The 25,240-nt window shown below is 39.2% G+C and overlaps 1 protein-coding gene across 1 annotated transcript in view; it reads right to left on the reverse strand.

Annotated features, from left to right (window-relative positions):
* PREP (prolyl endopeptidase) overlaps nt 1–25,240 on the reverse strand; it is an 85,858-nt gene that overhangs the window by 10,753 nt on the left and 49,865 nt on the right. The window contains exons 10-11 of the mRNA XM_030944368.1: nt 24,910–25,013; nt 4,244–4,380 (exon numbers count right to left, since the gene is read on the reverse strand). Coding sequence (XP_030800228.1) covers nt 4,244–4,380; nt 24,910–25,013 — 241 coding nt within the window. The remainder of the gene's footprint in view (nt 1–4,243; nt 4,381–24,909; nt 25,014–25,240) is intronic.

The following is a 25,240-nucleotide window of genomic DNA, read 5'->3' on the forward strand; positions in this document are numbered from 1 at the left end:
TCACTTTCCTTAGATTGCTGTGACATGCTGTTTAAATGCAAGATTGATATTCTATAAGCACATTGTGCACAGGTCAGAGAGTATTATCACTCTGTCAAACTCCAGGACTCTTAATTTCAACAGGTTACTACATAGTTAATGTGGAGTAACCTGACAGGAGGTTGCCTCATGAGACTGTGGCTTCTTAATTTTTGGTATGTAGAGTCACAAAACCTTCCAAAACAGTCTGCACTTCTTTTCCCTGTCTACCTCAAACTTTGGACCTCTTGATCCAAATTTACTTGATTCCCTAATAACCAGAAGTAGCAAGTAAGAATTACAGGTAAGGTAAGAGCTTGCTTCCCAAACATACTGCCTGAGAATACTTTAAAAAATAAGATATTCCACAACAGAGTCCACCTCTTCCATCTGCTGAAAGAAACTGTGCCCATCTGAAGGATCATGGTGAGTCAGGACCCTAACTTGACCAATATTTTGAGTATTTGTAACAAACCTTCTCAAAGTTTTTCTCTTGAACTTTAGGTTCAAGGAACCAGGTTTTATAAGTATAAAATCCAAACTTATTATTTTTTAAAAAGTGAAAATGCCAAGTAATTAGACAGCACAAAGCTCAAGTTTCACACACAACCCTATTACTGCCTGCTGTGTTTTTCCAGGTGGATTCTTGCCTCCAGATTTGATTTCAAGTCAGCTTGGTGTCTGAGTCACAGCAAACTGCCCAGTCAACCTGCATGGCTATGAAATGTCTCGTTCTGCAAAACAAAGTCTGGCTCCCTGCTCTTCCCGACAGTCTCTGTAGCCTTTTGCTCATTGTCCCTGTTCTTCCTTCTCTCCTGGAAGCAGGGTAAAGGAAAGGGCAACAGGGTCAAGATGGAGTCAGTGGAGGGATCAGAAGATTGTTCCCACCATGGAGAGCTCCTTCCAGACCCTCTAATCGCTCTTTAGGAGCATAAAACAAGAAATAATAAATCAGATATTGTTTTTTACAGTAGAGAACAATATGAGGAGCTGTACTTCACAGTCCAAGAACACCTCCCCAGAATTACTGATCTGCTGTGAGGTATTAGAGTTGACAGAAAAATGCAGGCTAGCGCATGGGTGATGGGGAAGAAGTTCTGAGCCACTGGACTTGGTTGCTTTTTAAGCTTTTGTGGAGTTGAAGAGGGCAGTAACAGAATAAGCAAAAGGAGTAATCCTCCACTCTGCACTGAGGGCTGCTCTCTTGCCTGACCTTTCTCCAGGCTCACAGTCTCTCTTTGCTTAAAGGCTGGGAACATCCTGGCAGTGACAAGCAATTTCACAGCCTGCTGCACAACCAGCCATATTCCAGGATGACTTAGAAATTGCTTCTCCTGTACCCACGCAGGCACACACACAACAGTGAAGGGAAACATCTTGGTTCCTACAGTGTAGTTAGCCAAATCTGAGGCATCAGTGGTGGGTTTGTGATGGCATTTCCCCAGCAGCTCTGCCAAGCCACTGGTATCAGCTCCATCAGCCTTCACTTGCACTTTCTATGTGGGCTGTATAATTAATGACAGTGCTCTAGCAAGCACCATCTCAAAATGCCACCAAATTAAGCTCCCCAGTCCAGAAAAGCATATGAAAAATGCATGCTTGCATTCAAAAATACACCACTACTGTAACTGACTTAATGACTTTGGCCTATCATTCTTGCTGTTATTTCTGGATCCTGTAACCTGTTGGTTTGTTTCTATTGCTTTCAGTGAAAAAGATTTCTTTTCATTTTTGATATGAAAAGGAACATCAGCTTGTGAATTAAACAGAAATAAGTTCCCCAAACCAGAGAGCTTGTTCACACTAATGGGTGTGAAATACCAGTAAGAAAATACTGTACAGGCTGGAAGACATACAGGACAGAATTGAAACACTGGAAAGGAGAAGATGGAATGCTTTGTGGAAAGCTTTAAGAGTCTTAAGTTTAAGTAAAAAAGCCTAGGAATTTTTTGTTTGTTTTTTTTTAAGGCAAGCTGATTCCTACTGGTTACATTTCCATGGCTACATCTCGGCTCAGAATCAGGTGAGTGATGTAGCAAGCCTCAACCTTGGCCATCCTGTGGCTGCTTTCTAGCACTCATGCCTGTGGTCATAAAATAAAACAAAAACCAACCAACCAACCAACCAACCACCACCACCACCACCACCACCACCAACAACAACCAAACAAAAACCCAAAAACCCAAACCAAAAAAACCCACCACCCGATCATGGTGTTGGGCTGTGGATGGAACAGCACCTGGATTTGGGAACTCCTTGTGCAGTACTGCAGAATGTAGTAACAGAGATGGAGTAAAACATGAGTGGAATCTGCCAGGTAAAGGGTGAACTGGACATCCTGCCCTTCTGACATAAATTCCCTCTTACAATTTCCTTTCCCTGATTTTGCCTGCCTACTTTTGGGACACATTTCCTCATCAAGTACTCAATTCTCAAGTTATTAGTCATAAACATGTATTTGAAGGCTTTGGCTTTTCTTTTTTTTTTTTTAGAAAGAGAAAGCTGAGAAATCTTATCTTGATATTACAGGGAGAGAGTAAGGAGGGAGGTGTGGCCAATCATGTTTTATTTACATTGGCAGTGGGATAATATATTTTGATCTGGAGGTCACTGATAGTTCTCTGAGCATTTACTTTTAAGGGACTGTTACAGAGTCATATTCTTAATTTATGAACTGTATAATGAAGGTTTCACAGGGTTCAGGAAAATATAGGTCACTGCTCCTACCTCCCATCTTCCTGTCTTCTAAATGTCAGCTGCACCCTTTTGCTGCTGTTTGCTGGACTCCTACAAGAATCAATTTTTAGCTTGCCAAAATGGCAGAAACCCACCCACTCTGTTTTGCTGGGATAGTTTTCTGTCATTCTGGCGAGGTAAATCAGCTTAGCAAAGGCTCCAGCAAGCACTAGGGCCAATGGATGGGAGGTGGAAGTAGGTACTGTAAAATACCTTCTCCTTCTGCCAGCAACCAGCTCTGCAGTATGTGAAATTTTACCTTAAATCAATAGATATGTAATATTCATTTTACATTCTTTAAAAATGAAAACATGGTAAGTTTTATAACAGTTCTCAGCATCTACAATAAACTATAATAAATCAGTGTTTAAACCTAAGTAAAAAAGAATTTTGAAACTATGCTAGTTATATAATTGTGTCTCTCAAGAACCAGAGGAAATTAGAAGTGTAGCTTTATAAGGCAGATAAAAAGCTTACAAATAATCACGGAGTACAAGATGGGAGGTCCATTGTTAGACAAGGTGTTTGCTAAAAAGGACAAGAAACTGTAAATGCTATTCAGAAATACAATCACAGCAAATAAGAAAGGCAAGCACTATACAGGATTTCTTGAAATGTGCTAACTCTGAAGCAAGACTGGTAGCACCTAAACTTGATAGGACTGTTTTATAATAGATTATTTTTCTGTAGTGAGCTGCTCTTCTGCTTCCTGAAAAACTGTTCTCTATTCAGCCCTTTCCATTTCTGCTTTCCTCTGCCTCACCTAGAAGCATTTCTTAGGTATTCAAGCACTGCCTCTTGGCAAGTCTATTCAAATTACCTTGCTTAAGAAATAAGCCTTTTCTTTAAAGAGATCATCTATGCAATAAAGCTTATGGCTTTTGAGAGCTACAAAGCCTGATCTGAACACAGCATTTTTGGTTTACAATGTATTGCTTTGCATTTGAGAGGACAGTATCATTTGTGTCTCAAGACACAGTCCTCTTTCCTGATCATATGGGCCACAGAAGGATTTTGTTTCCGATGTAATCTCAAAAGTATAGTATGAAAATGCAGCCAAATTTTAATTATTTACATTAAGTTAGTCAAACATTTGATGTTCTATAATATTTAGACATAGGTAATTGTTTCACTTGGAATAAAGAAAATTTCCTATGGTATTAGTTCAGCAATGGGCTCAAATATTTCCTTAATATCTTTGTCCATGTTTTTCTGTTGAACTCAGTGACAGAGCAAGAAGAGGTTAAGGTGTAATCCCAAGGGCAGGGTGACTGCTGTAAACCACAGGAGAGCAGAGCACTTCCCTGCTCTGACATAATTTCTTCTGTGAGCCTGGGTAAAATCCTCGAATTCTGAACTAACAAAGCAGACAAATGATGCCTGGGCAGCCCTTATTTTGCTTCTTAGGAACCTGAAATGCATCCTGTCAAAATCAGGGTGACAGCTGCTAATACCAGATACTTCAGAAGGTGTGAATCACCCTGCTTACCTGTAGCTTGGTGTAATCGATATGTTGAAGCCTCCATATCCATACAAGAAGGCAGGATGAGAACCATCTAATTTAATTCCTTTCTTGTGAATAATAAACATTGGGATCTTAGTGCCATCTTTGCTAGGGTAGAAAACCTAAGACAAGAGAAAAAGAAATACAAAATGCTCTTAGTGCTGTAACTACACAAGTGCTGTCAACAAGAAGCAGAAGTGACCATTTCTATGGGGTCTGAGGGTAAAACCTTCTGAGCAACTTGCACTAATTGCCCGGGTCAGGTTCAGTACTGGGCATCACCTGCTTGGTTGCTTAGCAGCTCTGGAAATTGTATCAAAAAGAGACAATACAAAGGGTATGATGGTATCACCTTTAGGTATCTTATCCTTCAATTCTACACACAAGAGGGTTTAAGAAAATGTTACAAAAAGAATACAGGTCGCTTCAAGGGAAGACTGTCAAAACACAAGGGCTGCATGGTCCATCACATGTGAAAGGAGCTGGCACAGAGAACAAATAGAACTAAAACCAGATTTCCTGCACAGATGAATTTACCAAGGCAAGTCTGTATCCAGCAAAAGTGGACTAAGCATTGCCCAGTCTTTCAGGCTGTCTCAGAGACACTTCAACCTCATCAGGGTGGTAACACGAGCCATGACAGAAACTTTTGTAACACTTTGGTGCATTTTCAGACATTACTAGGCAACTAGAACCTTGCAGAATCCCCAGTCCATCAAATAATACAACTGAACTACTCACTGGCTTTCTTCTTGAAAGGAAACCAGCTCCTGAAACACAAAGTATCATTATAGCACATGCTTTCATACATCTTTCGATTGCTGCCACAGCACTGTGTGAGGTTGAAAGCTGAACTCCACGTACACAAACATAGACAGCAATTGTTTAACACAGTTCCCACATCTTCTTGTTTTGATGCATGTCTCTGCCTGCATAGTCTAATTTGGGATCCACTGTGTTATATTTTGCCAATCAAGAAAAACACGTGGCTGTGAATGCAGTTTATTGCTTGTCCTAAAATTCTGGCTGATTCCTTTTCACTGCCTTGCTTTAACATCGCTGCAGCTTCGACTCTAATTAGAACAAAAATGTAGTAAATGAAGAATGACACAGTCTTATGATTTGGTTGCATGTTTACAATCTCTGCTTTTAAAGGAAATAGTCCTACAGTGATTTGTAGAGCACATGATCAACAGGTTCTATTTTTACAGCATATGAACCTCATCAGTAATATGAACCTATGCAATGCATTTATTCTGAGCATTGCCTGTAATGTGAAACATGTAAATCCACATGGCAGAAAACAAAGTAATCACATTTAATTTTAGTTTAATCATTGCTAAGGAAATATGAGAAATTGCAAATGAAATCACATCTACCTCCAAAGGCTTTACCAAAACCTCAAGACATATTACAGATAAGAATTCAGTATTTCACAGTGCCCACAGCAGATGAAAGAAACCCAACAAAAGACCCAAAAGCCTAAGGGTGTTTCTACACAGATAAAATCACTGTTTCCAACTGCCATAACTGTATCTTAACTGACCAAGTGCTTGTCAGAACAGTAGAGTATAATGGATTTTTACTTTAAATAGTTACTATAAATGAGTAAAATAACTGATGAACAGGAGAACTACTGAGGCTGATGATGAGGATTTCCAGAGACTCTTCCCTAAAACGTCATCTGCCAACTCCAGCTGTTGCTGGAAATTCTCAGGAAGCAAGCACCCGGCCTTTCCATATTTCCAGAAACTTACTGCAGTTGGCCAGTCCTTTCCTGATGATAAAAGTATGCCACTAACCTTACTGCTGGTATCTGAATGAGGACTTTATCTTTTATATAACAACTCCCTGAAAACTGACTTCTGTAGAGCTTTTATTGTCATCAGTTAAGATAAAATAACATACCATTAAATGAAATCTCAACAGAAAAAAGACGCATGTCAAGCTGCATGTCATTGCTTAAATTTGCAATTTAAGTGTTTTCAGTACTATCTTTGCTAAAATAATTCTTACCTCTCCCTCCAAGAACACACAAGAGAGGGGGTAGAAATCAATTCAGTGAGACACTAACATATGTGAAGCCATTTAAGCTTCTCCAAATAGATTATTTTCAACAACTGATTCAATCTCACCTTTAAATTAGCTGTTATCTCTGAAGCAAGTCCAATCATTTATTCATGTAACCAATAAAGGGACGTGGTTCTATCTCAAAGATTAAGGTAAACTGCAAAGGGCAAGCCCTAAAAAGAATTTCCCAAGACAGTGTTTCATGCCTAACTTTAGATGCTGTCAGCTTTTACAGTGCTAAATGCTCATAAAAGGGTACTACCTTTTCCTGTGTTATCACAGATAGGAGAGATCCACTTGTGCCATTTACATTCTATTACTCATTGTTCATATGATTTCCAATAACGTCTCAAGGCACTAAGGTCAGCATATATAAGAAGAGGACAAGTTAGGAAAATTAATTTGAAGGGAAAACGATGGAGAAAAACACTTCAGAAATACTATAATGAATGCTGAAACTCACCATTCAAAGAGGGACATGCTAAAAATAAGTATCTTCAGCCTTTAGGAATGCAAGAGCAATGCTGTGTGGTTGACAGGGCACTCCTGCTGTGTGCAGCCCTTGGTGCTATTCTAGGACCACCGTGCTGGAGCAGCAGAGCAGCCCTTGAATAGCTGTAACTATCAGTCTCACTCCAATGTCCCGGTGCCACATGGCAGTGGGGTCTCAGGGCCAGAAACACTTTCAATTCAGATGGCAGAGCCTGAAGTATACATTTATAGCTTCTAGTCTACTTATTGTGATGGAAGGAAAAAGCAACACTGTTTGCACAGTTACTCATTGCTACAAGTTACATCAAAATTAAGCTACATAAGCAAAACAGAGCCCAAGCTTAATCATTCTTCTTTAATGCATACATATGTATTTATAGAGTGGCGTGTTACTTTCTTTTGATTTTTAAACTTAGCATTTGAAAGCAATTTAGACTTCATTTTCACCAGAAAAAGACAATGGATGTTTAGTCAAAGACAGTTTGCAGAGTAAGTTTTACAAGCAAACGCAGTTAATAGCTCTGTGCTCTGGCTTGTACATTTACTTAGGGGTTAAGCAGGATAAAAATGTTCAATACATTCATTCCTGGGAAGGTCTTTGTCCTCTTAGTTATCATCTGCTTTAAATGTGTAGTATTTATATTAGGTGAATCTCCACTCAGGAAAGAGGGGAACTATCAGCAGGCATTGTAGACACAGACCTAAATTCAGAAAGGTTCTATATTTATCTACCTCTGCCTCTGCAATGACAAGAAGCATCCTCTCCATCTCAAGTCACCAAGAGGCAAAACTAAGTATTTTAGAAAACCAAAAGGTCTGAAAAACAAAGGCTGTAGATGAAGTTTTTCTTTCATTTATCTACAGAAATAACATAGCCAGACATTGATACAGAAGTAAAAATAATTTCGGCAATCATCCAATATGCACTTCTCTTGTAAATATGAAATCAGTACCTTAGAATATTAAAGAAATTGACACAATCATCCCAATAAAGAAATAAAACTAATCTGTCTGCATACTCACATTGCGCCACATAACTAAAAATACCTAAAATTACTGACATTGAATAGAAATTCCAATTTTTAAAAATTAAAAACCTCAGCAACTTCTGAGTATTTAGTTTTACATTTTCTCCCTTTCAGAACTATTTTATGTGTTAATATAATGGAGAGATTAAAAGATGTATGTAATTATAATTGTTTGGGCAAGAAAAGTGCACCTGAACTCATGTTGCTTTTACAAAACCTAAAATCCTTCTACACAAAAACCAACCCCAAACCTTTACACATTTAAAATTCACCTTCTAAGGTAAGATTTAACACAGGTTTTGAAATGCAGCTGTAAAACACATATCCAAAATACTCTTGTCCATTTGGGTCTAATGTATATATTTTTTGAACTGTTAACAGTATCTGAATGTTCACAAATCTTTTATAATTTGCCTGACTTGCTCATTAATGGTAAAGCATTAAAATCCAGTCAAAAAGTGATTAATTTGTCTTGTCAAGAAAGAGCTATGTCCTGTAGACAAAACATGAATTTTATACATGACTAGAAACTTTAATTTCTGAGACTTGAAAACACCCCCTAAGTCATAGCAGGCCAATTATTCATAGGAAGCCAATAGTTATTCTAATAGTATCTCTCCCAAATTCTCTTTCAAGATTAGGTATTACATACCAGAAAGAGCAATTGTTTCCATGTCTGTGTGTGCTTGATCAAAACCAGGTAAGATTCACACTTGTCATTAACTGACATCCTTTGTGTGAAATGCCAAAATATTTTACAAAGAGCAACTAAAATGGCATATAAATCAAGCTGGAATGTTCCTTATTAAAAAATCATGTTCAATAATTTAGGTTTATTAACACTACAACAATGCCTTTAAAATAATTTTTCCAGTATGTCCTATACAGTTTTTCTGAGATAATTCCTTTTCATTTGAAACAAACACAGGATTTGGCAGTTTTGTGGGATTTAGCAAGTTTTTCTACTTCTAGGTAAGAGCAGCTGCCCTCACACACTGCTGCAGCCACCACAAAGTTACAGACAGCACTGGGGAGGCAAAACACACTGTTCAGTCCCAGCAACCCCTGGCACAGGGGCTACAGGGAATGACTACTTGGAACTGAGCTTCGCATAAAGTATTCCCCTTGTTAAGTGAAGATTTCTCATCACACACCATTTGTGTTTTGAGACTTGGGGAAGAAAAGTATAAGGAATTCACAGTAAATCACATAACTTTGCTCACATTTTGCCAAATGTCACATATGCTTTGTTAAATGTTCACTGTTTTAAAAATCCCACACCAGTATCTTTGAAAGGTGACTGGAACAGTAAACTTAAAGGAATAGTCCCTAGAGAAAGCCTTCCTTCACAGATGGTGGCACCAAAGTTTTCAAACCTATGTTTAGGTACAGAGATAACAGTGCCAGAACAATGCCAGATAGCAACATCTCCCACTGACAAGTCCTAACACTGGGTGCTTCAGGAAGGCAAGTCACAAAGACCCTGCCCTCACACAAGCAAGTCTGAACAGGCAGTGCTGGCAGGCAGGGAGAAATCCTCTCCTGAGATGCCAGGGCAGAAAACTCACTGATTCAAGCAGAATCATGTGCTGCCTTCCCCAGCATCTGTCCATAGCCCATTCCATCCCCCATCACCTCTGATCTTACAAAACAGACACTAGTCTGGGGTTAAAGATCACAGTACATCACAAGCAAAACTCCCCATTTATTGCAGCAGGGGCATGGCCACACGCTCTGGCAGCCAGCCAATGGCCACACGTAAGAACAGCTCTTACTAAACACCAGTTTTGTATTCTTATATAGAACATGAATCAGAAGTCAGGAAAAATAACAGAGAACTGTTACCACTACAGAGCAAATCTACAGGATCTGAGGTTTCCTTTCTTCAGAGGGGAATCCTCATCAATCTTCTTTAAGCCTCTTAAATTAGCTTCAAAGCAATTCTGTGTGGGTTGCAAAGCTTGCTTAACACTGAGCTGGAGAGAGGCCAAAGTAACTCAGTACAGTAAAAATTCATGCAGGTAAAACCCAGAAAGAAGGACACCCACCACAGACATTTGCAAATGCACTATGAAAATAATCAAGAAACTGCTCAGAAGAAATTGTTTCACCACCCACCCACCCACCCACCGGCACAAAAAGCAGACTCATGCTGACAGAGGCAAAGTGCCAGGAGATGGTCTTTTACAGGAAATGTCTCCTTGCTACTAAGTTCAGCTGCCTAACTAACTGCAGGGAGGTATCTCACAGGGTGGTGGGAGGATGCAGGGGAAGACAAGAGAAAAATACAGGTGAAAGATGAGAAATCCTGCAAGACTTGCATGGCAGAAACTGCTTTTAAATCACTCTTTTCTAAATAAGTAAAAAGGTATCATCCCCCTTACATAAAGCATTAGTTGTAAATGGGATACAATGAGATCCCCACACACCTTCTACCTTCTGGAGAGAGGCTTCTTGCCTTTTCTGTTTATCCTCTGCCCCTTCAGTGCAATCTCAGAGCTTCCTGCAGCAGAAAAATTTAAATCTGCCAAGTACAGTTATTCCTCTTCTTTCATCAATTTGTCTTGAAGATGACTTAGTGTACAGTGAAGAGACAGACAGATATGAGACAGATAAATTTACCTTTTCATTTAAATATACACTGTAGTCATGTTAAACAGAAAAATGTCCCAGGGGCCTTTGTAAGTTACAGTCTCTTTTCTGAATTACCTCTGTGTTTATGCATTCAGGAAATGTACTACTGTGAAGCAGTATAGCATGAGACAAACAAAGGGGTGTCTTGATGGAAGTAGCACACCATTATGAATAAAATCATAAATAACAGCTGCTGGCTAGTCCATTTTCTTTCATTAAATCAAGCTTTACTTCACTCAGGAAACTGCTTTGACAAGAGACAACTCACTGCAGTAGTGTGTAGGCATTAGAAAATAAACACCATTCATTTTTACCATGCTGGAAATCAGTTCAAATTGTAATGAGAAACACTCCAAGAACAAAAATGTAAAGGGAACTTACCATGGGGTAAGCAAGAGGAAGAACTTACTTTTTGCAAGCTACTTCACAATAACTATTCTTATTTGTGGTTTTATGATGTGGTAGATGCACACAGCCAATCTGACACGCTGAGAGATGAGAAAGATACATTCACTCAAACTAGCTAGTAACTAGCTAACTACCTAACATTCACTAGTAACTAGCAACTAGAATTAGTAACTGATTCATCTTCCCTGGTTTTGACTCCATCTTGCTTCAAACCTTCTTGGTCATCTCAACATAGCCTCACTGCTGAGTGTTCACAAGCTTCAGGAAAATGATACAACTACTGTTGGGTTTTCTCCCTAATGTTGGGGCATCTACACTGTTCAGGTGCTCAAATTTCACCTGTAAGTTCATACCCAAAAATTCTTGCACAGAGAAAATTCAATCTTGAAAATGGGGATGTCAAGTGTCAGCTTGTGTCAAAGCCTCAAGAGGATCCATGTATTTGCTTACACGGCCAAGAAGCTTTGTTCAGGACTTTCAATGGCCAGGCAATTTCAGAGGGCTCTGCTCTCTCTTCCTTAGAGAATCAGGCCATGTCTACTGATGTCAAGTTGGGTATCCAAAATCAGAAGCGCTATAAATCACTAAACACCTACAAAAATTCTGCATGTGGCTAGTAGAATATTAAAAAATTCATCAATGCTTTTTGGTTTGAAAGAAAAGAGATCTAATACACCAGACAATGCATGTTTCAAAATCAGTTCCGAAGCACTTTCCTGTGAATATTTATTCTGAAGTACTTACTGAAATAAAGAGGTCATTAAAAGTACTGTGAAGCAGTTCCATATGCATTTTCTCACTCAAATTATAGCTACATATAATTTACTTTCTGAGATAAACTTGAATTTAAAGTCACTCATTTGCACCCCTACATGATTAAAAAAAAAACCCAAAAACAAAATGGTAGGAGAAGGGGGGAAAATCCATTGAGAATGGTCAAGGAAAAACTAAAGTCCTGTAAAATACCTGGGATGCTAACTTAGAAAAAATAATTCTAAGGTTCAGATGGTATTGATTTCAAGCTTCCTGTGGAGACAGTACTATTGTTTTCAGATTTGTAGCAGTCATTTGTACAATGAAGAAAAATCACTTATTGAGTAGCAAGAAGCAGAAGAGAAGTATGAGTTTTCATGCATTATTGTAACAATGCTTAGGGAAAAAATTATTCCAAGTCGAATATAAAGCAACCCAGCAAAAATTCCAACTGATGGTATAGTTTCCAGACAGATGTCAAAACTAAGACTTTGAAGGGATTTCATACCAGGAACACCAAGGAGTGTGCTGAAGCACCCTTGTAATACTCTTGGAACAGGACAGAGAAAAACAAATAACAAAAGAGGAACATTTTTTTAAGCCCTAAAACTAATGACAGTTTGCAGGAATCTTTCCTTTCTTAGGTAAAACATGAACAAGACAGCAAAACCAATAAACTTGTATCATAATCCACAACTAATAATCAACTATCAATAAATCAACAGATCAAATTTCTAATGACACCAGATCAACTAGAACAAGTGCTATCAGTTCAAAAACCAGCAGCAAGCAGACAGAAAAAGTCAGGGATGTCCTCACTGGTAAAATATGACTGTGATTTCAGGCATTATGCTTTGAAGCTTTTCTGCATTCAGACTATTTTTAGCTGTTAGCAGAGATCTCTGTACAGTAGTTCTTTCAAAATAATTGACAAATTGGATGAAGAGCAAGCAGTTCCGGGAGTTGTCAGGGAGAATTTATGTAGCAATTTTTCCATGTCTGTGAGAACAGAAGCTGGAACTAAGGAAATCATCTCTTTCTTTATATCATTCATCTACACAGTTGAAACACTAGTTACTGTGAATAATAATAGTTCTTAGAGGCTCCCCATGTCCTATAAATCTGCTGTGAGATGACTCAAGGACAGAGAAGAAATAATTAGTCTAAGGGAAGATAATATTTTATCAGTACCTCTGAGCAGTGTTGATAAAATCAAATCAACTGCTAAATGAAGATGCAAACTAGCTTATCATTAATGAAATTGCACACTGATGAATTGTGCTGCATCATAAGCAGACAAAAGCCCAGAGAAAATGAGTGATTTAAATGTTTTTTGAGTAGAAAGTGAACTGAAAAAGAATTATCTTCCTTTATTTTCCTTCAAAAAGTGTTTTTTCAGAATTCACCAAGATTTCGTGATTTTTAAGTTTTTACTACTTCAGTTCTTATACTGAGAACAAATAAGAGAGGTCTGCAGAACAATTCCTCTCATTTGTTCCACTTACACAATTTTGCAGCTTTGCATCTCTGGATACTTATCAAAGCACTTTATGTTTAGCTTGTCTTTTCAGCAGTGATTCCAATTTAAGAAAAAACAACCCACCAAATCTGTTGACAAAGCATTGACTAAACTTTTTAAGCTCTGCCTTATTGTTACTAGTGCAATTTTTTTCTGTCTTTGGTATAAATGGAGTAGATGGAGACTCTGCCCTTCAAAGAGGTCAGCAATACCAGTGCATTACTAAGAGGTGTGATTGTGCCATCTAACACTGAATAGAGGTTCTCCAAAATCTCCTCACTGATATTTAGCAGAAATTATTTTCCCAGTATAAACTGAACTGCTCATAATATTACATGATTACCCTGGTTAATATGCATCCTTTTCTAAGGTAATCATGCTCACAGTGAATGCAAGAGCTGTAACTTTAGGTTACCAGACTGGCTATAATTTGCTTCCCTTTTCCCCTTCCAATAGCAGAGTCTGCTCCAAGTAGTGGCCACACAGACTCAATAATTTTTCAGAGGTTTTCATCTTCCATATGTCTATGTAAGATCTCACCAACATCTGAAATTGTTGTTTTCCACTCTCAACTCTGTTAATCTGCTTTCCACCATGATGATGAATGTTAATTAACAACAAGAAAAACCCTAATCCACCAAGCAGTTTTGACCCTGCATGAAGACAGCAAGTATAATTTTATTGGGCTGCAGTGATTATGTGTGTGTATATACATCAAGAGTTTATCTGCATTTTTTAGCAGTTCTAATTTGGTTTTGTCTCCTTTAGGTAGTTAATGCATAGCTATCATTATCAATCTTCCAAATGTAATTTATTTTTGTGTTCTGCTTGAAGCTGTGGTTGGTAAGGGCCCTGTCATGGTCTGCATTTCCATGCTGTCCAGCACACTCTTGAATGTGGCCTATGATTAACTCTTAAGTCCTGCAATAACCAAGCAAATAAAGGAGCAACAACCTTCTCATTTGTTCCCTGCCAGCTGCCCTACCTCCTTAAACCTCTTTGTAACAGTTGCATGCCAAACCTAATAAATAACTGCATAAACCAGTTAAGAACCTGCCTGTGCCCGGAGGCCTGCAACTCTGAAACCCAAACCTCCCAGCTCTGCCAGAGCCACTGCTATTCTGAAAACAGCTCCCCAGCTGCTTACAGAGACACTATTCAGAATGAGAGATGCATCCACTGTAAAGTATTTAAATGGGAGTATGGAGTTGTGGTGAAGCTTAATTGCTAACAGGAAACATGGAGGCACTGCAGAACAGAGGGGACAAGGGAGTCCTTTTTGGAAGGAGTAACAAAGAGAAGCCAAAACTACCTGGAATAGTAAAATGCAATCCGGCAAGGCCAGAAATACAACATGCTATATAACCTGACAGATGCAATCACATAAAGAACAGTGAACAATTCACTAAAAAGTAATTTAGAAAAGTAACTTGGAGATGTAGACATGCCAAACTGAACCTGAACAATGAATTGTTAGGGAAAAGGCAAACCCTGTGTTGAAGATTGCATGTAAGATGTTTTCCATTACCATCTGTATGGCAGATTACCTTGTCAAGTGAGCAGCTTGCCTTATCTCTCTCTTTGAATGACCACATTCACACCTTCCTCGGGAGGGGACCTCTGCTGATAACAGACTATTGAATATCGGTGCATGACTGATAAGAACTATAACATCCCATTGTGAGATGCTCTGCCCAGAGGGAGGAGCCAAGCACTGCTACCCAGATATACTCTGAGATTCTGAAATTGCAACTCAGTTTTTCTCCACGAGATTCCCCAGAGGAACAGCAGCTGCCTTTTCCTCCTGGATCTTCAGAGGAAGACTACATCCTTCTCTACAGAACCCCCTTGCTCCAACAGAACCACACCTGATACTTCAGAGGACTGCAGCCACATTTTCAATCAGACTGCCACCAACACCCTGACCAACAGGGTGTCAGGTTGGGTTCTGACTCTGTCAGTGTTGTTCCAGTGGACTGTATTGTTTATTTTATTCTTTTTATTTCTTCCCTATTAAAGAACTGTTATTTCCTGCTCCCATATCTTTGCCTGAGAGCCCCTTAATTTAAAATTATAGCAATTCGGAGGGGTGGGGAGGGTTTACATTCTCAATTTCAGGGGAGGCTCCTGCCTTCCTTAGCAGACTCCTGTCTTTCCAAACCAACACACCCTGCATGAGGACATATAAACCAAAGTCTCACCCCCAATGTGTTATGAAGTAACCCCTCCTGTTGCACTCACATTTGGAAAGGCTCAGCTGGAGTGCTGTGCTCAGCTGAAACCATGGCATACCATATGCTGAGCATCTAAACAGATTCCAGGAAGACGATGCAGAGTGATAGGAGGCCAGGAAATACAATCCACTAGAGAAACTGAACAGAGTGCAGATTTGTCTTTTGTTTTGATTGTTTTTAGTCTAAAGGAAAATAAAATTGAGGGACACACAGTGACAGTCTCTAAACCTGCAGAAGTTGGCTGTAACCTGAAGAGAACCAACTGCCTTCCATGGCAGTGAGGGACACAAAGCAATGTATTTCAAGCTCAAGAAGGGAATTCAGGCGAGACCTTCAGGTGGTGTCCCCCTGTTCCCTGCAAAAGCTTTTTAATACGAAACTCAGTGAGAACCTGGGACAGACTGCCAAGGGAGTGTGAAGGCTTTTAAACACAAGGCAGACAGAAACCAGGCAGGAATTGGTACAGGCAAAAGTGACCTGCCATAGTGCCCATGACAGCTCAGTCATGCCCATGTCACCACCACATCCAAACACATTCAGGCATGGTAATTTCATCTTTCCCCAGTCTTTGCCCGTTGTTTATTACAGCAGCTCTGCTACAGGTTCTTCTGTTCAGCACAGCTGTTGGGCAGTAGAAGTTGGTTCCTCTCTTCTTGCAGGAAAAGCCAATATCCTATCTCCTGGGACTCCAATAGATGAGTTCTGAGATTGTTCTTACACAGATTTTATGTGATTTCAAGAAGAGAAGCTTCAAAAGCAGAAGTGAAGAAGACAGACTCTAAAACAGAACTAGCGCCTCCCTTCTCACAGCCTTTTGCCTTTTCATAAAACCATGAAACTGAGAAATGTGAAGGCCATCCAGGGAGTTTATACACTTAACAAAATCAACAGGAAGAGCTGGTGAGAAGAGAGATATATTCAAAAATCCACCACTTGCATTACAGATTTGTATTAGTTAAACTTGAGAAAATGGTTAAAAAATTTAAGTATTAAACATTTACATGTTAAAACCAAAGAAAACATTTTTTAAACTTGCCCATATGTATAACACAGATGTGCAAACACCTATCAACAGAATGCCCAACATTTTATTTTCAAGTAATATGAGCCTCACTAACAAATAAATTACTATAGTTGCTACTCTTCTGGACATTTGTTTGAATTTAAACACTGTCCTATGGCACAGACAGATATATACCTGGGTATATAACTTTTCCTAAGAGCAAATCCCCTTCTTAGGAAACCTAATGACTATTAAATGCACTTACATGACACTGCTAGCACAGTACTGAAAAACACAACCAGAAAAGTCTGATTTCCTGGAGGCCTAGTAAAGGCAGCCAGTGTGTCTCCCTGCTAGGGCAGTGGCTCGAATGCTGGCCTCTGCCAGTGATGACTGACAACTGCCATCATCTAATGATCTTTGCCAGCTGAATAAAACTAATGATTGTGGTCCCAGAGCAATCTGTCCTCAATACAGCATTATCATCACAATTAAACCCCACCCCACCAGCCAGGCTCCATGAGGCAAAATGATGGGTGGGCAGATGGATAGAAATATTCCCATTCTGCAGAGGAGCATTCTCATTCTGAACAATGCTGGCACGCCAAAGTTTGACATTTATCCTCTTAGTGAGAAAAGGGGCAGCTATCACTTTTTTCTTTCAGTAGAGGGCTATGCTGAAATTTCCCATTTTTATCACTACTTGGTTTAAGCAAGAATTAAACAGCTATAAAGAGGCTTTAGAGCATTTTTTTCTGTGGAACTATTCTGTGTTTGACCCTCCTATCATTGATGGTATTGGCCATTCAATCTGCACTGTACAAGACACACAAACACTATAATGATCAAAAGACTGTGTGCTGTCAGGCTTTATTACTATTAGACATATCAAGAGGGGGCTTTTTATTGATGCTGAAGTTCTCTGAACTATTTGTGTAAGATTTTAATAACCATTCTTGATTAGGTTTTCAATCCACATCTGAAAACTCAACTCTGAGGATCAGCAAACCACTGCCATTAGAACAGCAAACCATATCCCCAGAGCAACACCTCATCAATGTGAAGCCATGGACAAATTTCATCCTGAATGTTTCTGTTCCTGTAGAATGAAGTTAATAACATTCCCTACCTTTGAGAAATAACACTGATAAGCCTATACAAATGGGAGAAGAAAAGTTGGAAGTAGATTCCCACTGCGGAACATTAAACAGAATTCTTACTTACCCTGTGAGTAAGAGAGTTAATTAAAATAGCAATGTGTTCATGCTTAATTAGTGGAGGTGAGTTCAATCAGAGAAGTGAATATGAAAGTTCCAGGAAAAATAGAAGGGAAGAAATTCTTCAGTGACTTTTTAGAAGGAAGACAAACCCCAAGTATTTTTACTACAACATTATCATTTTAATATCTCTATATCAGCAAAGAATCTACCTACTGAGCTTCCTGAAGACCTCAACACATGTGTTTATTTAAGCTGTCTGAGTGAATGACTTTTTGATGGCAAAATGTATTTTCCCATTTACTGTAAAAATCAAAACTATTTTTTATTTACAATCAACAATGCAATCATTCAAGACATGTGAGGCAATCCTTTAAGCTCCACTACAATTCCTTAAGCTCTTGTTTAAAACTCCTGGGTGCAAAGAGGAATTCAATTCACCATAAACACTATGTTTAATGCTTACAGGTCTGTCAAGTCTGTGCTATTTCACCTCGTGTTTTAAGCAATTCTGAGAGAGTGTGGAATGCAGCTTCTTGGGATTAAGTAAGCCAACTAACATCTCCCTTCACTAGAAAAGTGGAAAACAAATCACTGCAAGTTCAAACAAAATTCTACTGAGTAAGGTGCAGGAATAGTCTTTCATAATGAGCTTTAGTTAAACTACTAAGCAATCACTTCTCTTGCATGCTTGAAACAAATGAACATTTTTAGAAAGTCTAGAGCATGACGGTTCTACAGACGCTTCCATTTTAAGAAGCTCTCCAGCTCCCTAGACACTCAACAGAAAAATAAACAATTTACTATTAAAAGTTTGGAACTACTGAATCTCAAAGCCTATATGACAATACAAATGAACACAAAGAGTATTTAAAAATATTTTAGTATTGTTTTCACATTGTGTAGTTAGTAGTGTACTAATTCTTCCTAAGAGAAGGTTTGCACTCGCCTGCATCCCAAACCACATTTCCATTGTTCTGCATTCTGCTGAACCAAAGCTCCCAAATTCCTAACTATGCATCAACCCCCAGGGTATATAAGAAGGGGACAGAACAAATCCAGACATTTAGACCTTAAAGTAGGATTTGAACTAGATTGGTGAAGAAAGCAATGCAAAGTCTATCACTTCATCCTCTTTGGAATAGAAAGATGTGGTTCCTACTCCAGATACCTAAGGAATATCTGAATTGCATTATACTTAAATTATAATGGATGTAGAGCCAACTGCTATTCTGCTACTCCAGCATATGGATTTCAAAGTTCAAGAGCATTTAAGGTCATCATAAGAAATCCATCTCTTGATACTCTATCTAGATGTAAAGTCCTTTATTCTGACAATTTCCTTCCTTAAAAAGGAGGGTAATGTGGCTGCAAATATTTGACATATTTAATATACAATCTCTTGGCTTTCAAGAACTACAAAGGCCTTTAAACTAGAGCACTACATTTTCAGTGTTTCACTGACCTCCAATTAGAAGAGGTAATGGCAGACTAATGTGGTGTTTGTAACAATCACATGCCACGGGTGTAAGATACTGTATTCCACAGGCAACTTGCCAGTGCTGTCACAGTTGTCACTGTGATTTTGTTGATGTCCTCCAGAGTGAGACTGGTGCCTTGGTGCCAACGCACTAGGTGAGATCAGAGCCAAAGCTTTCAACCTCCTTCCTGGGGGCTCTGAAAGAAGTGACTCAAAGCTTATTTCCCCCCTGCAAGAGAGCAGGTGTCTGCCATACTGTGGCAAGCACTAGAACTGTGGTGTTTGTCACATTCCTTCTTCCCACCAATATTTCACAGAATCACAGAATATGCTTAGCTGGAGGGGACCCACAAGTATCACTGAGTCCAATTCCTAGCCCTGCAGAGGACCATCCCCAAGAGTCACACCACGTGCCTGAAAGTATTGTCCAAAGCTTCTTGAACTCATTTTCTTCCTTACTGTAATACAAAACCTCAAGGAAATAAAAGGAATAAAATAGAAACAAACAACAATAAGCAACTTGTTTTCCCCAAACATTAATTCTATCCTCCCATCCCATGAGATCAAGGCAGGATTCAAACCCCAAATACTGTGAGAAGAAAGGAAGTCCAACTCTTCAAAAATCAACCCCTTTTTGGTTGTGATGGATTCTTAGGAGAGGGATGAAAATTATGCCAAAATTACTTAGTCCTCTGTAGAAAAGGGGAAAATTATTTGTCTCTGCTCAGAATCAGTTGCAAGTACATGCCTTCAGTTCCCTGGTATGAGAGTGCTTTGTCTCAGCAAATAGATTTAAATGATCTCACAACTTACATTGATCTATTAAAATAGAAAGTTACACTTGAGTTCTGGTCAATGGGGCTGGCATTTGGGCTGGTGCTGCCTAACACCTTTGTCAGCAAAATGGACAGAGGATTGAGAGTATCCTCAGCAAGTTTGCTGGCACCAAGCTGTGCAGTGCAGTGGACATGCTGGAGGGAAGGGATGTTAACGAGAGGGACCCTGGCAGGCTTGAGAGGTGGGACTGTGTTAACCTCATCAAGTTCAACAAGGCCAAGTGCAAACTCCTGCACTTGCATTGACACAATCCCAAGCACAAATACAGGCTGGGTGGAAGTGGACTCAGAGCAGCCCTGAGGAGAAATACTTGGGGTGTTGGCTGACCAGACACTCAGTGTATCCCAGCAAAGTGCACTCACAGCTCAGAAAGCCAACTGTGTGCAGGGCTGCATCCACAGAAGCATGGCCAGCAGGTCACCCTGGTGAGGCCCCACCTGGAGCACTGCACCCAGTTCTGGGGCGCCCAGCATGGGGACACTGACATGTCAGAGCAGGCCAGAGGGGACACATGGAGCTGATCAGAGGGCTGGAGCACCCCTCCTATGAAGACAGGCTGAGAAAGTTGGGGGTGCTCAGGAAAAGGCTCTGGGGTAGCCTAACTGTGGCTTTGCAATACCTAAGAGGGACCTATAAAAGAACTGGAGAGGAACTTTTTACAAGGGCATATTGCAATAGAAGAAAGGAAATTGGCTTAAACAGCAGAAGGAAAGTCTAGACGAGAAATTATGAATGAATTCTTTACTGTGAGGGTGGTGAGATAGTGGAACAGGTTGCCCAGAGAAGATGTGGACGCATGATCCCTGCAAGTGTTCAAGGCCAGAATGGATGGAACTTTGAGCAACCTGGTCTAGTGGAAGATGTCTCTGCCCATGGGAGTGGGGTTGGAACTAGATGATCTTTGAAATCCTTCCAACTCAAACCATGCTTTGATTCTACGATATATATGTGGGTAAGGGGAAAAAAAAAACTATGTTAAGACAATCTCTATAACCACACCGAAAAAAACAGAGATTAATTATAGCATCAGCTCTTGCATTGCTTAGCAGGTTGAGCTTACTACAGTTTACAGAGGACACTGCTTTCCTCTGTTATTTTTATATTAATGAGGGAATCTAATGCTCATGGAATGACACCACCAGCAACAGCAAGAGCCAGGAATAGCATGGGCAGGTGCTGTGCACAAGTTTCTCTGCCAGTCAATCTCAAGCCTGACTCATCTTCTCTGAGTGTTGTATTTTCCTGAAGCAGAGATTAATCACTGTGCCAAACTGTATGGTGTAAAGTTCCACTTGGAATGAGAATGACTGTAGATTAATTTTCCCTATCAATGCCTCATAACTTGAAATCAGTACTGCAATGGCTTGGTGATGGGAGTGAAAGTGAGCAAGAAAAGAATAAAATTCTCATGACAATGATTTTACCTGCAAAAGTAATTTCTGCAAAAGAAAGGTGGAAATTCATTCCAGCACAAACAGAAATATATTTTTTAAGACCAGTGCTTCATGCATCTGTGCTGCAGTATCTAAACAGCAGCTGCTTTTTTAATCAAACTAAGTTGTAAAACCAAGTTGTGTTATGAATTTCACCTTCTGCAAGAGCTAATCCAAAGTGCATCTGTCAATAGCAACATCTATTTTTGGTTCATCTCAAAGCATTTTAAGTACTGGAGGGTATTTAAAGAATGGTAAAAGGAGCCAATCAACATTTTTATTGCTGCAATTTTAACACTTAAAAGCCTACACACCAGCCTCAAAGTAGGTGTGCTGTGAGCCACACCAGAAGACTGTTTATCCATGATTAAGTGTCACTGTGAGGTGTTAACATGGAGAGGCATATAAGAACATAGTTGGCAACTTTACAGAGATAAAATACTTTTATTTAAATAAAATGCTTTTATTTAAAGCAACAGTTGAGTTATTAACACAGTAAACATCTTAGGGCAAGTGCTGTTTTTAAGCTCCTATAAAAGTGTTTTTTCCTTCTGTAAAGCCCATCCCAGGCTATTTCCTGGAAAAGTCTGTCATTGTGATAGATGGAAGTACGCAGGGAAGAAAAGCAAATTTAAGAAGTGCTTGGCAGAGGAAGAGTAATTAATACAACTTAATGTGTCATTTAACAAAAGCAGCCAGGATAAATTTTTTATGTGTAGCAAGCATTTTAAACAGTTTGACTTTTTCACAAAGGCCACAGAGTCTTTCAAGGTAACGACATAAATACAAGCTACAGCACAATAAACTAGACTGTACTTGCAGGGTGTCACATGGAGCCAATAACTTACAAACATGCTCTATCCTGGTGCAAAATACAGGTGTGTTGAAACAGCTCTCCCTTCAGTGCAAGCTGGCTAATTTGTTCTTAGTTTGGGTTGTCCAAGGGTAAGATCTTAGCCCTAGGTATAAAAAAAGCAGCAGCTCTACCACAAATTTTCTTAGTGTAGTAAACTTTATTACTAGTCTACCCTTGCACTTTGCAACATATACCAAATACTGTAGATTGGATTTGAAAGACCAAAACCAGGCACTGTGGCAATTTTCCAATTGCCATTAATTCAGGTTTCATATACACATGACACCTTACATTTCAGTTCAAATCTTGACCCTGTTATATTCAAAGACTTTTGAAGAAGAACTAATTACAGTTTCATACATGCTACACAGCAAAGCTGGGAAGATTGCTGGTATTAGTAGGTATTTCTTCAGGTATATGAGAATAAAGAAAGAACCTTGGCAGGAGACCTGCCTTTCATTAAGGACATGGATTAGGACAGTCAGCAACATTATCCTTTACTAGTTCGTAATTCGGATGGAAATTACAATTATTAAATAGATTCTGCAGCATTGCTCATTCTCCAATAATAATCAGGGTTTGCCTACTTTCAATATATTTCTTGCATTCTTATTTTAGATTTTTTTCACAGTTCCCTGCAATGTTGTCTGTGTTTTGAAATGGCGATGTATTCATTTAGGTTGACAGCCTTTTATACCCTGCTTTGATACCCTTCCATCCCCTTTCCCTCCTCCAAGCAGAAGCACCACCAAGGCTCTAAGTGGGACCACACAAATGGAAACAAAGACTGGAGTCCATCTCTGCAGCACTGACCTGTGCAGCACTGACAGGCTCAGTTCCTACAAACTTGAGCAGGCAGTCCCAGCCCTGGCCTTGGCAAACAGCCTTTTTCACAGCTCAACTGAGGTTTCTCCATGGATCTGAATGAAACATATCAAAAACTAATTTCCAAGAGGTTGCCATATTGAGGTCATTTGTTGGTATAAGGCAAAACTGGATGACTGGTGAGCCAAGAGTGCTCTTCATAAGCACTGATCCCAGTGTAACTACACAGGTCACGTTTCCCTAGAGCTGGAACTGAGCAGAAGCCAAGGAGAAAACTAGGAACAGTGATACTGACTTCCACCACATTACAGCCTAGCAGTAATGCAAGCACTCTGCAAGTGCTTTACAAAGTGAAGGTTTCCAAGGGCATAGCAACAGCATGCTTCCTCCTTGAAATGATTTGTATTACTGTTCTACTTTACCTTAATTTAGCATGCAATTGATTTAAGTGTAAAACGAGATTTTATTTTTTCAGACATTTATTTTATATAATTTGATTTACTAGAAAAATACATTATTTCTAATTCACAGCAACCTCTTCTATACCCTTTTTAATTACACAGGTATTTGTGTTTCATTATTATCCTTCTGGGTTTGATGGCAGCATTACAATTGTACCAAGTTCTTTCCTAAAGGGAATGCAGTTTTCTTTTTCTGATCCAGCTCACTCTGCCCTAAAGTTATCCTGAGGAAGACCCTTAATGAATCTGAGTGAAGCAGCAAAAATGCATTCTCTGTGAGAACATTTCCAGCAAATTGTTCTCTACCACACTCTTATTTCTGTCTGGAGATGCAGAGACAAACAGATGGGGCTGTTTACAACCACCTCATGTACACATACTACTGCCTTTATGCTTTTAGAGAATGTGCCTTGGCATGTGTCAGAGGCAAAATTAAAAATAAGATATTAAAAGAAGTATCTAATCTCTTTTGGAAGACTCCAACTTTATGTTGCTTACCTTCTACAATTTCACCTTTTTGTAGGCTAAGCTTATTAAAGTTCCACTTTTGGCACTAGATTTTGTTATGCCTTTGTCTATAGAAAGAAAAAGCCTCTATTCCATTCTTACTCTTAGTCAGAGGACGGAAGCATCCTACATATAAAAAAATGAATCCACCCTCCAGTATTTATTCTATAAATTTGCAGGTCTTAAATATGCTAAGCATCCCAATATAATGACTGTTTTTCTCGACCCCTAATGATTTGGTTGAGTCACTATCCCCGGATGTTTTTAAAAGACAAACAGATGGACACTTAGTGACATGTTTAGTGATGGACTTGGCAATATTAGGTTTATGGTTGGATTTGCTGTTAAAAGGTCTTTTTCATCCTAAATAATTCTATGATTTCAACAAATTTCCATGAACTCTCTCTACAAGTTCCATACCTGTCTTAAAAGTCCTGACCAGGGCATAGTATTTTATCAGGGTCTTACTAAAGCTGTGTTTAGTGGAAAGCTCATTTACTACTTAGAAATGTATATTCTGTACAATCTTTTTAGTAACAATACTTGTTATGAGGTCAAAGCAATTGTCTGTGAAGAACCCTGTATTCTCCTGAACCAGTTCCACATAATCTGTAGTTTACACTGTTTTCCACTGAAGTAATTTCTCTTAACTTTATAAACCTTAAATTTAGCTAACTCTTATACACCTTCACTATGTGTAATAGGCACCTCCAAAGGAGTCTCCACGCTACCACACTGATATACTTGTCTGAGCCTTTAGAGCACCTACAATAGTATTTCAATTCAAAACCAAGCATAGTTCTAAAGCAAACCTCCTCACCAACAGCCAAGTCCAGTTGTCTTGAGCTCTTGCACAGGTGATTAGAGCAAGACAGGAGCGTTCATGTTTATTACCTGAACTGTCTGGTAAACTGAAGGATCAAATCCTTTAACAGTCACTTCTCGGAAAACTCTTGGCTCCAGTTCCTCTTTGGTCAGATCACAGTGATATATAATACCTAAAATACAGAATACAATGCAAGCATGTCAGCTTAGTACACATCCATCATTAAAAAGATGTCAGTTTAGGCACTGTGATGGAGTCACGAATGGGAGAGGTAACTCAGCAGGGTGGAAATCAGCAGTTTTGGACACACTTTTTCATTTATTACGCAATTTAACACTTACATATATGCATTTCATCTAGGGAGGGTGCAAAGGCTTTCTGTGCAGAAAGAGTAATTCT

The sequence above is a fragment of the Camarhynchus parvulus genome, chromosome 3, assembly GCF_901933205.1.
Source record: "Camarhynchus parvulus chromosome 3, STF_HiC, whole genome shotgun sequence".
NCBI lineage: Eukaryota > Metazoa > Chordata > Aves > Passeriformes > Thraupidae > Camarhynchus > Camarhynchus parvulus.